This window comes from Cyanistes caeruleus, chromosome 21, assembly GCF_971803275.1.
Source record: "Cyanistes caeruleus chromosome 21, bCyaCae1.hap1.1, whole genome shotgun sequence".
NCBI classification, from domain to species: Eukaryota; Metazoa; Chordata; class Aves; order Passeriformes; family Paridae; genus Cyanistes; species Cyanistes caeruleus.
The window spans coordinates 7,067,119-7,083,212 of NC_141721.1; the positions used below are offsets into that span (position 1 = coordinate 7,067,119).

The following is a 16,094-nucleotide window of genomic DNA, read 5'->3' on the forward strand; positions in this document are numbered from 1 at the left end:
AGGGTGGATTATAGGCAAAGGGAGAAGAGAAACATTTGAGTTCAACACTGTGAGGTGCTTTTGAATAATTTACTGGCAGGTTTAGAGCTGTGCTAAATAATATTTAAATACTTAAGTTCTTCTTATCTATAATAACTTAGCACTAATCTTAAGTAGCCATTTAACCTGTCCAATGAAATCAAACTTTGTGCCAGTGCTGTACTTGGGAGTCTCTCACCTGCTGCTCATGACTGTGATTATTGAAGATGGATGACAGGAGGTTTGGCTGCTGCCTCTTTAGGAAATCATTTGAACCAGGATTGGAAACAGAATATTTTACTGCGTGGTGAAAAACATCTAAAGGCTGCCATTGTGTCGTTCAGGCCAGAACAACCCAAAGCCCTAATGTATTTTATCTGCTGTTCTGTTCCTCAACACTATAAATAATTCATATCTGTTGGCTTAACTACTACTGGCAACAGTTATTTATTAAGAATGACTGAAATAACTATGTGGCTCAGTAGAACAGAATGCATTAGGGGCTTTAATGTGAAACAGAATAGCTAAAACATTTTGATTATCCTTTAAAGAAAAAGCCTAAACCCCTAAACCTGCCATTATCCTTTGCAGTTCTGCAAAGGACAAGTGACAGTGGGAATTAGAATGGGATCTTTCGGAGTAACTAAAGGGTTTTTCCTATAAAAGAGCACTCACCCCAATCACAGAGCCCCTTTTATCCCTCCAGCATCTTGTTCCATGGGCATCAATGTCAGTAATTGTCAGCTTGAGGTTCCAATAAAATCTTTAATGTGCCCCACTGTGTAATCTTTGAATCTGCCTGTACTTACACATCTGCCTGTAAGATTATTTTTAAAGGTACTGCATTGTTTTTTCAAATTTGCTTTTATTTGTTTCTCTTGCATGTCATACACAAGAACAGCAGGATTTTCTGGGAATCAGTGCAAGGGAATTGCTGTTCCCTTGCTCCATCCCCACTTTAGGCTTAATTAATAATATCTGGCACTTCATCATTGGCTTTGAAATTGCTTTCCAGAGGTCAATAGCATTGTCCCTATTTTGCAGCCCCAGAATTCCTGCCATCAGGCAGGGCATCGGTTCAGCACAAACACAGCGTGTTCCTGCACGGAATGACAGCCTGAGATGTATCACTGCACAACACCACAATGCTTCTGCAAGTCAACTGATTATAAATGGGGCATTTGGAATAAATTTTTTATCACCAAAAAGAGTTGACATGCAGGACTTGGATGAGTAATTATCTAATCTTACATCTGGCATAAACACCCAAGCCATTTGTGTGATGAAGTGCGAGGCACAGGAGTGAGAAGGCAGCGAGGGAACATTTGCTGCTGACTCAGTGGCCATAATTCTTCCGGGGTGCCTTTTGCCTTATATTTGATATTTGTTAAATGGGTTGAAAGAAGTTAAGTGATCAAATGTCATTTGGAAATCCTGGCCTGCAGCTCTGATTTTTTCTCATTTACATGAAGACAAACATTCCGACAGGAGCATGGTTTGGGGCTGGGCTCTGTGGGGTGTTACTGAAGCTGAGCGTTTGAACAAGCAGTTTTCACCCCTTTTTAAAGAAGTCATTTAACATTTGTTTGCCTTAATGATGATCTGCAGGAGAGAGCAGGGTATGTGTTGCTGTGGAGTATTTTATTTCATTTATTTGAAATTTAGTCATTAGCTATAACAGCAAAATGCATTTTTCTTTCTGACAGAGGATCTGGTGTGTTAATCTGATCTCTGACAAAACAGAGGCTCTGCATTGGGGGATTTTTATTTAACTTGTATTTCTGGACACCTCAGATCTGTATGGAATATCCTTTCCACTTAAGGGAAGTATCAGTGGAAGTTTATTTATAACAGAGAGAAAAAATTAGGGCATGAATCAGTGGTAAGTAAATGATGTGCCTGAACTCTTCTGCAAGTTTCCTGCAACATGAACTTTTCTAGAGACTGTGTCATTAATATTTTATAGCAAGGAGAGAAATCATCAAAAACTCCAGCTAGGACATAAAATATCTGAAATAATAAGAATATATATAAGTGCCTTCAGAGTGAGCTTGGGCATTCTCATTGATTTTAGACAGCATCTCATTCTGGCTCGACAAAATGCAGAATTCATAAATTAAATCTGATGTATACAGTGTATGCTTTTATGCTGATGTTGGCACACTTTCAGATGTAAAATTAAATTACTTTTTCCAATAAAGCAGCGTAGATTGAAGCATGGATTCCTTTCTTTGCTAATGGAACCAGGAGAAAGATATTGAATTATGCTGACTTTCAAACTGACCAAGCGCCAAAGAGAGAAAAATCAATGACATTTTTAATGTCCTGTGGAGCTTTTAAACAGGCCTCACTCTGGCAGGGAAACTCAGTGTGAGGTAACTGCTGGTGACATTGGGTTTCCAGTGAAGAAATTCTCTTCTCCAGGGAAGCAGCACCTGGCACTGATGTGGTTTTGTCCCCATTCCATTCCCAGTGGTGCCAAGTGGCACTGAATGTATTTTGGAGGACCCTGGACGCCCGCACACCCTGAGCAGAGAATGTGCTGTGTGAACATGCAGGATTATCCTTGCAAAACAACAACAAAATCCAGAAGGATCTTTCCTTTCAGCATAAACCCCTGAAAGTCACATCAGTGGGTAATACCAATAAATTACCTTTGTTTTGATGAATTAATGATAGGGTAAACACAGATTAATTCTTTTTCTCTGTGTTTGCATTTGCAAAGCTGAATACTAAAGATCTAAGATGCACAATCAATGCCCATCAAATAAGTGGCTTGTTGAGATCTTTAAATTTTATAATAATGTTTTTATAATTTTGTAAAGTGCATTTCATAGCAGCAATTAAGATTTTATTATGAAATTATCCAGTCCCTCAGAATCTTACTCCTCAGGTAGAAAATATTCTGATTTAGATGGGGGAGAGTCTATATAGATACATCCTCAACATCTTGGTGTTGAGGTTCATGGATTGTGGTCCATTTTTCTCTGCATTCCTTCAAAGTCCAGGTTTCCCTTTCTTTTAATAACAGATGGATATAATCTGGCTGTGAAGTGCTGGGATATGATTTCCAACAGCAAACTGTATCTTCAGCTCTTTGTTGTAATGAAGAAAACCATCCCACAGTCACTTCTGGGAATTCAATTTCTTGCAGTTATTTGGCTTCCAGCTCCTGGCAGATCCACGCTGGGTTTTTTAGGGGTTGTTTGGTTACAGGAGGTGATTCTGTCATTTTAAAAGCAGCCACAACACCAGCCCCAGAGATTGGAATATGAGTAACCTCAGAACTGCCACGCTGTGAGGATGAGTGAGAGAAATAATAGAATTTGGTTTCAAAGATAATACCCAGGCAATTTATCCAGCCAGGAGCTTCAGAGAAGCTGTTTTGTGTGGTTTGGAGTCTTCACAGTTCACCCCTGTGGTGTCAGTGCTATTTTATTGACAGTCATTAAATCACAAATGCTTATGAGGGGTTTGTGGGCAGCAAGCATTTATATTTTAGATACACACTGCCCTTCATGACATTGTACCTCATCAAAGAGACAAAGGTGACCTTTTTATTTTGTCCTGCTCACATTTTTGGTGGTTTATGTACTGTCTTGTGCACTTCATCCTCTGGAGAAGGGAATACTGACTTGCTGTGCAGCAGAAAATGCATCAGATGTCTGAGCCTAATTCATGTGTTGAGAAGAGTTTGTGAAAAGCCAAGGGTTTCCCCTGGTGAAGCATCTTAATCCAGCTGTGGCAGAGGTTTTCTGATGAGCACCTCTGGTTTGGTTATTTTTTAACATCCAGTTAAGACAGACTTAACTACAGGAACATATCTATACAAAATTGATCTAGAAAACATCAGTGAGCAGAATGCAAAAGGTTAAATATTTGGTAAATGCAGTGTCTGCATAGGCAGGGACATGATAAATGTATCTGAAGCAGTGTCTTTTTGCAATGCTTGTGTATTATATTTCTGTTGCTTACAACTGTCAGCACAAGGACAGGATGGCTGGGGATGTGAGCAGGCAGCTGTCTCTGGGAGCCTATAGATAGCAGCTTCCTTGGGTAGCACGTTTGCAGCTCCTTCAAACAGATTTATCAAGCATCTTTACTGTCTCACCACTGCCAGCTCAAATGACTTCTCAAGGAGCTTTGGTTATGCAAGCTTTTAAAAGGTGCATTGTTTTTTCTATTTGTTTCTTTTTGTGTGTGTGTGTGTGTGTGTGTGTGCCAGGTTTTTTTTTAGTAACTCACTGCAGCAGATAAATCTAGTGCAGGGTTTCACCATGTGTTAGGGGAAAAAAAAAATAATACTCCATTTGTCCACCGTGACCAGGCTTTAAATAAGCATCAAAACTTCCAGCAGCTGTGCAGAACAGTGGAACAGCACAGGTCAGAGAGATGCTCTGGGAGTGAGGAGAGGAGAACCTGCAGAGACGGGAGCTGGAAATAGCATCTGCTTGGCAGATCCAGAGGATACATCCATAATCATTGTAGGCTCTTGGAATGCTTCGCAGAATATTCCCCTCTGAGTCCTGGGTGACCTGGAGGAGTTTGGAGACAAACAGGAGCCCCCCAGATGGCTCCAAGTCCCTCTGGATGGCCATGGAAAACAGGAGGTGGAGGAAGGGAGGGCTGGGGAAACAGCCAAAGGAGCTTCCCAGAGAATTTCTCTGCTCATTACTGCTGCACTTCACAGCATGGGAACTTTCAATAATGAAGACTTTAAAGGCTTCTTCAAAGAGCTTCCAGGCTGTATCCAAAGCTCCATCTGGAAGAAGTCTCATGAGACTTTGGAATGTTTTGTAAATACAGGCAGGGGACAAATAAGGTTTTTCTTAAATTGAATCTGGCAAAAGTTTGCTTTCTAACGAGAGCTTGCAACAGACCACATGAGCAGGAGTGTTTCCCAAAGTGCATCCCTGGTGGAATGTTTTTTTGAAAGGGTGCAGTTAATTTGTCATCCCTACAAAGTCTTTTACTACCACAGTAAATTATAGGCCTTTTGGGAATGTGCTGTACTTGGTTCTTTTCAGGTCGTGTTTTTGGACTTGGATTGCTGGGCAAAACCAAATATGCTGCTTTATCCTGTTTGCCTGTGGATTTGTTTTGTGTTTCAGCAGACTGAATAGCATTTCTATTTAAATCATTCCTCATTCTAACTAAAACAATTGCTGTTCTGTGGTGTCAGGGGGTTCCTGAGGTAACAGGAACACTACATTTTGTGATTTGAAAGGCCCAGTTCATTTCAGTCCGTTTTCCCTGCTTTGTTTGGGTTAGTGATGCCTCATCAGCTCCCCCAGACCATGACAGGCTTGGGGATTTTCAGCACTGGTGGCCTCGTTGAGGATTTTAGGCAGGGGCTGCAACATCATTTTCCCATCAGCAGTGCTAATGCTCTAGAACGGCGAGTTTTAAAAATTAGAGGTCTCTCTTGGCTGGTTTCCCCCTTTCCTGCAGCTGTTGATGACACTGTGAGTTATCCAGAGCTGTTGTTTGCATGTGTGTTCCATTTAGCACTTCTGGCAGGGTATGAGAAAAGAGTGAGAAAAACCTAGGAAAACTATCAAAAGTCTGAAAGAAAAAAATCTTCTATAGATTGAAAATATTTTCCACTCTCATCTTGGTATTTTTCCTTTCAGTTGGGCTCTTAACAAGGAATTCCAGAGTACTTCATAAACACAGATTTAGGCCTTCTACCACCTTCCTCCTCCTCCTCCTCCTCTCCCTGAGGAAATGACATTCTCATTCCTTGTTTGCAGATGAGGAATGAAGGTCTGAGTGGTGAAGTGACTCGTCCAAGGTCAGCTGCTGAGTTAGTGGCACAGCTATGAATAGACAAAGGCATTTTAGCTCTCAGCTCTCTGCTAAACAAGACCGTGCCCTCCCAGTTTCAATTTGTCAAACTTCATGACTAATAACATTTGAGCATCTAGAACGTGGCAGAGGAATTTCATTTCAGCAGCCAGCAGGTTACACCAGCAGCAGGGTGGAAGCTCCTCCCTTGTCCCCAGGGATCCTGGTGATGCCTTTTGGGTTTTGTGAAGAGAGGACAGAACTGCCCTCCTTGGATTGCTGTTTGTGGGATGCTGGTGCTGCTCACCTGAGTGCTAAAAAGAGAGATCCCAGAGCTGACTCTTCCTTTGTCTTGGTGTAGCAGTAATGAAATGTCCTCAAGAGCAGTTTGCCTTCAACAACTATTTTAAACTTCCAGTGCAATCTGCTGTTCCTTGAAGGGAAAAAGTAATTTCAACTAAAAGTGTTCTGAGGAGCCAAGTGAGAGAAGTAAATGTTGTAGTGCTAATCAGGAAGAGGAAGTCATCTGTCTGCATGTGGGCACTTCCCTGCTCACACGGCACAGCCCAGAAACAGCCACATAAGAAGCTTTGTGATCAACAAATGTCAAGGGCAATTAATTCTTCAGCCAGCAGTTGTTATTATTAGGACAAAGAGTGGCCAGACATAGAAGGAAAACCTTCAGCTGATTTATTTTTTCTACCTTTCCCCTCAAAATTGATCAGTTGCTCAAACCCCAGCGGTGAACTCGCATGCAATAAGAATTTTAAATTTGCCATCTCTTTTATTTTTTTCAGTAGAAGAGTTTGTATTGGATTTTGAGCACAGAGGAACAGCTCAGGGAAGGCGTTTAGGAAGTCCTCCCCACTTTAATGCTATCAGGATGGAGAGGAGTTGTGTGTTAAGCTGGTAACATAATAATATGTGGGCTGAACTAAACCCACCTCAGACTGGTTTTCTCAAACTTAATTGATGGAAACAAAGCACTTTTAGGCTTGATTTAATACCTTCCCAGAGTTATTCCAGGACTGCTGCAATGCAACTGTGGGTGTTCTAAACACACCTACGCTGCCAGAGAATCAGGAAGGATGTACTTAAAATCCTCTAATTTATCTAATAACATCTTTAGCAGCTTTCTGTGTAGGTTTAGCATTGTAATGGAAATGTATTCTTTGGCTGGATAAAGAACTGCTGTGTGGAACTGCTGGCTCTGGCTGTGAGGACATGTGAACAGCACTTGGAGCTGGGGAGGGAAATACTCTGACCTGCTACACCCCCTGTAAATGCACCTTTCACTTGTGTCATTGGTCTCTGAAGTTAAAATAATATCTAAAATTTCATATACAAGGGTTTTTGGCTCTGGGTATCCACAGACATTACTGTCTCCCCTCCCAGGCCCAGACAGAGCAGAAATTCCTCCTTTCTGGGATATTTTTAATTTGCTGTTTAGGTCCTGAGTCTATTTTAGCCACTGTTGTTGCCCCAGTTCTTAACCAGGTTCCCTCTTTGCCCATCAGTGGATGCTCCTGGGGGGTTCTTTCTAAGTGACACAAAACAAGTTTGGTTTTTCTGAAGAGTTTCAGCACCGAGCTGGTCAGGGGAAGCCTTGGACTGGAAACAAGCTCAGATTCCTGCGGGTGCCCTGCTGGTAACTGCTGGAATAATTATTGTATCCCGGGCATTGCAATCTCTCCCTTTTTGGGGGAATCTCATGTAACATGAGCAGAAGCAGCATCACCACATGAAAAACCTGCTCTTTGTGAGCTAAATAAAGACAGAAAAGACGAGACAGAAAATCAGCTCCTCCACGTGCCAGAAGCAAGGGATGTCCCGCTGTGTTTTCCTCCGGCTGATCGCTCCTACAACGGGAACTGGAGCTAAATAGGATCAGAGCCCTGAGCTGAGCTGGGGAGAGCCGGCCCTAAGGCAGCTGATTTCCCCCAGCAGAGGAGCTCCCTGGATGTGCTGCAGGAGCCCAATGCCCACCTGGGAATTCCAGGGAAATCCTCAGGTTGGATGGGACCCTAAGGAGGTGTGAGTGGCTCCCTGTGTGACTTCCTTGTCTCATAACAATGTTGGACAAAGCTATTTATTGCTAATTTTATCTTTTAATCATTTATAGGTTATGTTGAACCAAATAAATAGGTTTAGGAAGTGTTTGTGTTTATTCCTTGGATTTCTGACTTGGAATTCTGTGGTTGATGGTTCGTTTCTGGACTGCAGTTGGCTCTGTGTCTCTCAAGTGACCCTGTGATAGTGGAATAAACACCATTTAATTTGGGATAAACACCATTACCCCAATATTACCTGTGGAAATTGGAAGTTTCAGGCTGTGTCAGCAGGAAACACCTGGAGAAGTTGAGGCTGACCAATGGGAAATGTAAAGTCATAGATAAATTAAGAAGTATTAAATTCCTCTTGAATCAGAGAATGTACATTAAAGTGGCCTTGGCTTGCTATAGATTAATTAACCTTTTGGGGATACCAGGTTTAATTAAACTATAGTGAGTTAAAGCCACTTCACTCTGGGTAGAAATCATTCCTAAGGAGCTTTTTTACCTTATGTGCATCAGCTCCCTGTGGGTTAACCTTAACTTCCAGTGCCCCTTAGAGAGGCTTTGGACACTGAAATCTGAGGAATTCTGGACTCCAAATCTTAGGAGAAACAGGACTTGAGTTAAAATTGTACCAGACATATGTAAAAAATGTAGTTGTGTGACAGACTCTGGAGGGTTCAAGCCTAGATTTGAAAAGAATTTAAATAGAGGTTATGAACTGAAACATTAAAACTTAAGAAACAGGGAACAGAGGAGTGCAAGAGGGCAACTAAAAGCCATCAGTGAGTCTGAGGTCTTGCTTCAGGGCTGTGGTGCTGAATGGCAAAGAAGAACTTTGGTGAAAAATACACTCTTGTCACCTTGCTGAATCACACTAAAACATCTTCCTGTGGGTTTCTCTTTTTCTTTTCCAGTAATTGCCCTTCTTTCCTGGCCTCTGCTTTAGCCAGAGCAACTTCAGATGAAGTCCTGCAGAGCGACCTCTCGGCGCATTTCCTGCCCAAGCGCGTGGACAACGCCGACGGCATCATCCGTAAGTGCCACCTAAAGGAAGCTGGACTGGAATTCTGGGAGAGGAACATCCCACGGGGCTGTGAAAAGGTTAACGGGGAGCTCACCACCACTGCTGATAGAGCTGGAGGTCTAATTTCTCTGTCAAAGCTTTCTCACCTCTGCAATCACTCTTTTAAGTGCATTTTCATGGCTGTGTCTGATGGCCCTGAATCTCTCTCTCAGCACTTTATACAATGTGGTTCTGCTGGCAAGTGCCAGTTGTCCTCCCTCATCCTTGGAGCAAAGTCAAATATATGTGGGAAGAGATAATTTAATTCTGAATTATTTCAGTCAGTGTGGTTTTTACTATGGCTTGTAAGTTTTTTAAATGGTTTTAGGAAAAGGTAGTATAAAGAGATTTTGTGATTAAAAGGAAGAAAATCCCTTTTCCTCATTTATCTGTGTTGGCTGACAAGATTCCTGCAGCTTCAGCTCAAGGTCATCCACCCTAACTCATTTCAGGGCTCTGCTGGCCTAAATAACCTTGAAAATTGGCTGGATTGTTCATTACAACAAAGACCAATGTTTCTCACATGTATTGACAGGAATTCTGTCATTTAATCTTGAAAATACAGTCCCCAAACCACTTCACCCGTTCCCTCCTTTTTTGATTAAAAAAAAAATCCTGTAAATTATTCTGGGGATAAGGAAGATCTATAAATCTGGCTCTTCAAAAGAAAGATTTTGCTGTGTTCTCCAGAAGCCCTTGGAAACCTGAGAAACAGAAAAACATGCTCTGGGTTCCCTTTCAGTAGGTATTGCTGCCTCCTCCTGCTGAGCAGGTAAATGGAATAGATTTGTCATTGTTCTGGCTGAGCAGCCTTCATTAATTTCAAATTGAGATCTCTGAAACTTGCATAAATATTTGACAGTCTCCAAGGAAATGTTGACTAAGCCTCCACACAGAATATCTACAGAATTCATCAAAAAAGGAAAAAAGAAAGGAAAAAAGCACCACAAAACCCTCACACCTACAGAAATTGCCATTTAAATATATCTAAGGCTGTAAGACACAGATGCAAACATAGATTGAGATGGGAGCAGACTGGAGCAGGCACTAAGAAAAGGGTTCCAGATGCAGTTTATTGAGGTGAATTGTCATAATGGGGGTATTTGGAAATAAAATATCCCTTTGTTGATGTAGTGTGAAGTGTTAAATAGTGAGGGTTTAGGGGGAGAGGAAGAGAGAAAACATCCTCTGGCCTGTAGTAAAGCAACACCTTCATACAAACCTTGCAATTTCAAATAATCTAAGTGATAATTTTCCAAAACAGAACATCAGCTCAAGTGTCATAGGATGACAGAATCACAGAATGGTTTGTGACATTAAAGATTGAGTCCCACACCCTGCCATGGGCAGGAGCACCTCCCACTATCCCAGGTTGCTCCAAGGCCCATCCAACCTGGCTTTGGACACTTCCAGGGATCCAGAGGCAGCCACAACTCCTCTGGGCATCCTGTGCTCCATCAGTGCTTCATCAGCCACAAGTGCAAGGTTTGGCCTGGAAAACCTGAACAAAACTGGTGGCAGCAGCAGCTCCATCCTAGAGACCCTTCCAGGGGAGTCCCTGAGGAGCCTGGGGTGGGTGCTGAGAGATCTGCCCTCAGTGGTGCTGGACAGGGACACTTTAATGCTCTGGAAGAAAGCAGAGGAAAGTGTAGCAGCTGGTGAAAATGGGATTTCTACATCTTCAAGTATGATGCTCAGAGTTCACCGTGCCCTGATGCTGTTTGAGCTGCTGCAGAATGTGAAACCAAACTAAACTTCACTGCCTGGCTTTAATATCCATTTCTATGCCAGCTTTTTTATGAACCCAGAAAGATTTTTACTCTGTGTAATACAAGGAGACATTTACCTGATTTTCCTCAAGTTTGAATTTGCTGGAAGAAAAAAAAAAAAAAAAGCTATTTCATATTTCCTTAGTGGCACATTTCACTCTGAGAATTGTAACGTGACAGATCATGTCCTGTACTTAGGAGTGGTGAAAGTAGTTCTTGGTGTGCTTCTGGAAAGAAATGAGAAACTCCATGACAGAAGAATGCAAATCATAAAAGAAGGAAGACTGGCTGGAGTCCACACGTGTAGGATTGCAAGAACAGGGGTCTGTTATATTTGGGGTGACCATGTGTTTTTGGATATCTGAGTCACAGGCCATGACTCCTCTCTTCCAGCTGCACTGGAGAGGAGCAAGAGATTTTCCATGTGAACTGAATGATGCTGGATTTCTTTTTTGAAAGGTCAGGTTAAGGACATTTGGGTTTGGGGTTTGTTTGTGGAGGAAGAAAATCACGTGGAAGTTTGGCATTGCTAAGGAAGCACCAAAGGAGGCTGGATAGCAGGACCTGGTGGTGGTATCAAATTTGCAGGAGATGTCACAAAGCACATCATCATGTCCCATTGCCCAGTTGTTCCAGGTTCTAGGAGATGGATCCTGGAGATCTCCAAAGACATCTAGAGTTCCTAAATTAAGGAAAACCTTGGTCTTGGTTCTGACCCCTGTTGTCACACTGGCCATGTTTTCAACACAACTTATAAAATATGGCACTAAAAAGCAGGATCTGATTCTTGGTATTCTTTCTACTCTCATTCTGCCCTGTCATCTTTGGGAACAGCAATGTCTGAGCTGGGTTTCCCACTAGCTGTGGTGCAGCTCAGCATTACTTCCAGCCTTGGGGATTTGGGAACAGCAGGAGGGAAATGAAATTCTCCATGACACAACCGCAGTGTCAGCTGAGTCAGCTCTGGCTCAGCACGGCAACATTAACAATTGATGAGTAATTTCCAGCTGTGAGGGGGTGGTTTTTATTGTGGTATTTTATTATTCTCCTGTTTTAACCTCACGAGCAGTTACTGATGATGCTGACACCACACATGGTGCCCTGGGAAGGGTGGTGAGGATCTCAGCAGGGTTCACTGCCATCCTCCTGCAGAGGTGCCACAGCCACATGACTCTGCCGTGTGCCCACTTCACCCCTGCCCCGTGGGGACAAATGGGAGAGCAGAATCTGTGGCCTTTCCTCTGGAAAACAGAACTTGGACACCTCAGGTTGGACGTGTTCCCTCTCGAAATACATTACCCAAAGAGATTTCTGGCGGCCCCAGTGAGAGCAGTACGGGTGGGGTGAGGAAGCCCCACACTCACACTGTGGCAGTGGTGGGATGACCCAGTTGTTTGATTTCCACCCCTTGGTTCTAAAGCTGTGTGATCAAGGAGCCAAGGTTCCTTTTGGTTATTTATCCAGTGTATTTTCAGCTTAATGCCTCTTGATTGAACCAACTCATAATCAACAGAGCTGGGATAGTATCTTCTTCCTAAGGGTCTTGGTGTCCTGTCCCTGTAGACCTAGGACAGAAATTTGTAAATGCTGCTTTTTAGGCTCTTCACAGAATTCCTGTGAACCAAGAGATGCTGCAACTTTCCCCCTCCTCCCTGCATTTGAGCCCCTCCTCCTCCAGGAGTGATTGGCACTCCTGGATTGCTGCTGTTTAGCTTTGAAGATCCCTGGCTTTGGTGAGCGATCATGAACAAAGAGATTTCGATGTGTTCGGCTCTGATGCTGACTTCCTGTTTTCCTCTCCTGAATTTCAGAACAAATGTCAAGTGCCTGAGTTTTCACATTTTAAAATGACAGTTTCTCAGGAGTGACAGTTCAGCATTTTCTTAAATTTGAGGCCTTTATGGATTTCTCATTTGCTCACACAGATTTCTCTGATACGCTGTTGTCAGGAATACAGGAATAATAGGAAATCTGGAAATAGCTAAGAAGGCACCTGTGCACTGCTGAAAGTGCACAAAACATCTTAAAATGGCTCTACTAATTTCTGCAGATTTTTTCCACTGTCTTGCCTCAGCTCTGCAATGAAATGATGTTTAGAATAGAGAATTTGGTCCAAACCCAGTGTGTCATTGTCACAGAGGGTGGGTTTTGTAGGTGGCGCCCCGTGCTATGACACAGTCAGAGCTGCACCACTCTGGGCAGGGCCACGCCAGGGATCCAACACTTTTGTGCCTTTCATTTTCTCTGCTGCTGCAAATGAGCTCCCCAAAGGCACAGGGAAATGTTTAAGTTAAAAAGACAAACAAACAATGAGCTGCTTACTGATGAATGCTGATTATGGTGAGTTTGGCTCCCTCTTTTCATGCATCAGAGCCCAGAATTTCCCTGCTGACATCAACTGCTTGGCTAAAATGGTTTTGTTTCATCTTTCTAATGTATGCAAGGGAGAAAACTCTGACTTAATAACACTCTCAAGGCTTTCATTTGTGGTTTGTGCCTTCCCCAGAGATCGAAACGGTGAAGTTGGCCCGTTTAGTTTACAGCAAACTGCACGAGATCTGCAGCAACTGGGTGAAAGATTTCCCCCTGCAGCCCAAGCCCCACCGCTACTACGAGACCTCCATCCACGCCATCAAGAACATGCGCAGGAAGATGGAGGACAAGCACGTCTGCATCCCTGACTTCAACATGCTCTTCAACCTCGAGGTGAGCACAGAGCACGTGGGAGACACAGATTCTGTCATCACTGGGTTCCATCCTGGGAAAGCAGGAGGTTTTCCACCGAGGAAGTGAAAGGTGATGGAGCTGAGGAGGGTTGGCAGCTGGTGTTCACCAGGTCATCTCACACTTCATCTCTGAAGGCACTGGGCAGTGGGGGTGGGTCTGCTCTGCTTTTCAATCCTTCCTCTTGGGAGGAAGAAGCCAAAAGCAAAAATAAGGAAATTAAGTAAAAAACCCAAAACAAACCCAGAACTTACAGAACCATGGGGTGCAGCTCACACACTTCCAGAAATGTGAGTAGTTTGGTGGAACTAAAGCTTGGCTTCCATTAATTTCTTGATGTGGCCATTGGTCAAACACTCGTTCTTGCTCTCCCTTAAGATATAAAACTGGACACTGAGGAACGGAAAGTAAAAGAAAATGGCAATTTTACCTTAAGGATCAAATTGCTGCATAATTTCTTCTTTATTATACCCTGTCACTTTAATAACAATCTTCTGCCCCATCCACATTCTTACCTTTAAATGATATTAATGCAAACAGAGGCAGATGTTTCCTTTGCCTGTCAATTGTCAGCTTTTTTATTCCAATTTGTGTTGGAGCCCATTACCTAAAAATTACAATGTGCAAATATTCCAGTCACTGAGCTGGCTGTCAAGGTTGAATTGGCTCTGTCAGTGGGTTGGTGTTGTGTGTGTGAATAGGCACAGGAGTTGCTGTCTCCTGGTACCACGTTGTTTCTCTGAACAGAGGAGAGGAAGCTGAGAAAACTGCCTTCAAGATGAGTGATTTTGCTGTATTTGATTTGTGAATGTAATCACAATTTTCTGATGAGAGAGCACATGCAGTTTTTTTAAAACACAGGCATTTAAGATGATATGTTTTAGATTTAAGGAAAAAAAGAAGAGTGAAAGCAGAGGCTGGCTGGCTTCACATTTTAACACTACTGGCATTTTATCCCTGGTGGATTCCAATCATGATGTAGGCTTCATGCAAACTGTATTGGATGTTCTTCTCTCTCTGTGGTTTTTGCAGTCACAAAATCTCTTGCACAATTTGATGAGAATGGCACTTCCTATTTGAGTTGTGTGACTGAGCTGTAACAAATGGGACCTAAGGAGCACTGAGAGCACTTCACAGGGGATTCTGGCAAGGCATCTCTTGCACTTTGCAGGTAGAATTCAACAACAAGGTGCGAATTTCCCATTGATGCAAGTGCAGGTGGTCAGGGTAGTTTGCTTTTCCAGTGGAAATTCTGTCTTTAATTGCAATTTAATGAGGACAGCACAGATCCCAGTTCAAAGCTTTCAGACAATCCAATGAGCTGTTTGTGTAGCTTTCACCTGAGATTTTTCCTCCCTGTGTTTCCACTGGCAGGACCAAGAAGAACAAGCTTATTTTGCAGTGTTTGATGGTCATGGAGGAGTGGATGCTGCCATCTATGCCTCCATCCACCTGCACGTGAACATGGTCCACCAGGAGATGTTCCAGCACGACCCAGCCGAGGCTCTGTGCCGAGCCTTCCGCGTGACCGACGAGCGCTTTGTGCAGAAGGCAGCCAGGGAGGTGAGGGACTCTGGAAGCATTCATTGAATCCTGCCTCTTCAGAGGGGGGCTCCAGGCACAGTAGAATCAGCACAGAGCTATCCATGCACTGGTCCCCACTGGTGGCTTTCTGTCCATAGGTTCACATCCCATAAAAATGTCAGCTCCTGCTTCTCACAGCTTCCAGCTCCTCTAAAGGATGCTGCTGGCATTCCCACACTCACCTGCCTACCAGGCTGTCCTTGGGCTCACTAACACACAGCTGTGCCTGTCAGTAGCAGGAGCAGCCCCAGCACTGCCCAGCTCCTGGCAGGTGGGTCCCATGCCAGGGATGTCAGGGGACACCTTCCTGTTCAGACAGGTTGGCTCCAAGGGGCTGTTAGTGAGCACTCGTAGCAGTAGGGAAAGCACTGCCTGTTCCTCCCTGGGAACAGACTTTGTGCTACAGTTTCAACATGTTCTGTCCCCGAGTTAAGTAAGAAAATGCTTTGAAATGGAAATGTATTTTTTTTGCAGAGCCTGCGCTGTGGAACCACCGGGGTGGTGACTTTCATCCGAGGGAATATGCTGCACGTGGCTTGGCTGGGGGACTCCCAGGTCATGCTTGTGAGGAAAGGCCAAGCTGTGGAACTGATGAAACCCCACAAACCAGATCGAGAGGTGAGATGGGCCTGTCTAAACACCCCTGGGCAGTGACCAGCACAGGTACCAGCGTTGGGGGAGCGCTGCCATGCCAGGATCTCATTGAGCAGCAGTGCATGTTCCACTTACCCTGGTTTGTTTGGATCTGTGTGCAAATCCTTTGTCTCATGGGGCCTGCCATGTCTGAAAATCCAGATATTGATGGGAGTGTTGAGTGTGTGATGCAGCTCTGACTGCTCTGCCCAAACCTCTCTTGTGTTGCTGTTCAGGATGAGAAGAAGCGAATCGAGGCCCTGGGTGGCTGCGTGGTCTGGTTTGGAGCCTGGAGGGTGAATGGGAGCCTCTCTGTCTCCAGAGCTATTGGTAAGAGAGCCTTCATTCCTTTTTGAGACTTGATTTGCTTTTTAACTATAAAATTTTAATTTTCTAGTCATCAAAATTTGACATACAGCTGAAGATAGACCTCTGAGGAATAACTTCTATTTTTCCCCC

The 16,094-nt window shown here is 43.6% G+C and overlaps 1 protein-coding gene across 3 annotated transcripts in view; it reads left to right on the top strand.

Annotated features, from left to right (window-relative positions):
* Positions 1 to 16,094, top strand: part of PPM1E (protein phosphatase, Mg2+/Mn2+ dependent 1E) — a 60,606-nt gene that overhangs the window by 39,340 nt on the left and 5,172 nt on the right. For all 3 annotated transcript variants that reach the window (XR_015278567.1, XR_015278566.1, XM_086859785.1), the window contains exons 2-6: positions 8,777 to 8,895; positions 13,201 to 13,400; positions 14,793 to 14,981; positions 15,477 to 15,620; positions 15,872 to 15,965. Coding sequence is in view for 1 of the 3 variants with exons in the window: in XM_086859785.1 (XP_086715911.1) it covers positions 8,777 to 8,895; positions 13,201 to 13,400; positions 14,793 to 14,981; positions 15,477 to 15,620; positions 15,872 to 15,965 (746 nt within the window). In the remaining 2 variants the exon portion in view is untranslated. The remainder of the gene's footprint in view (positions 1 to 8,776; positions 8,896 to 13,200; positions 13,401 to 14,792; positions 14,982 to 15,476; positions 15,621 to 15,871; positions 15,966 to 16,094) is intronic.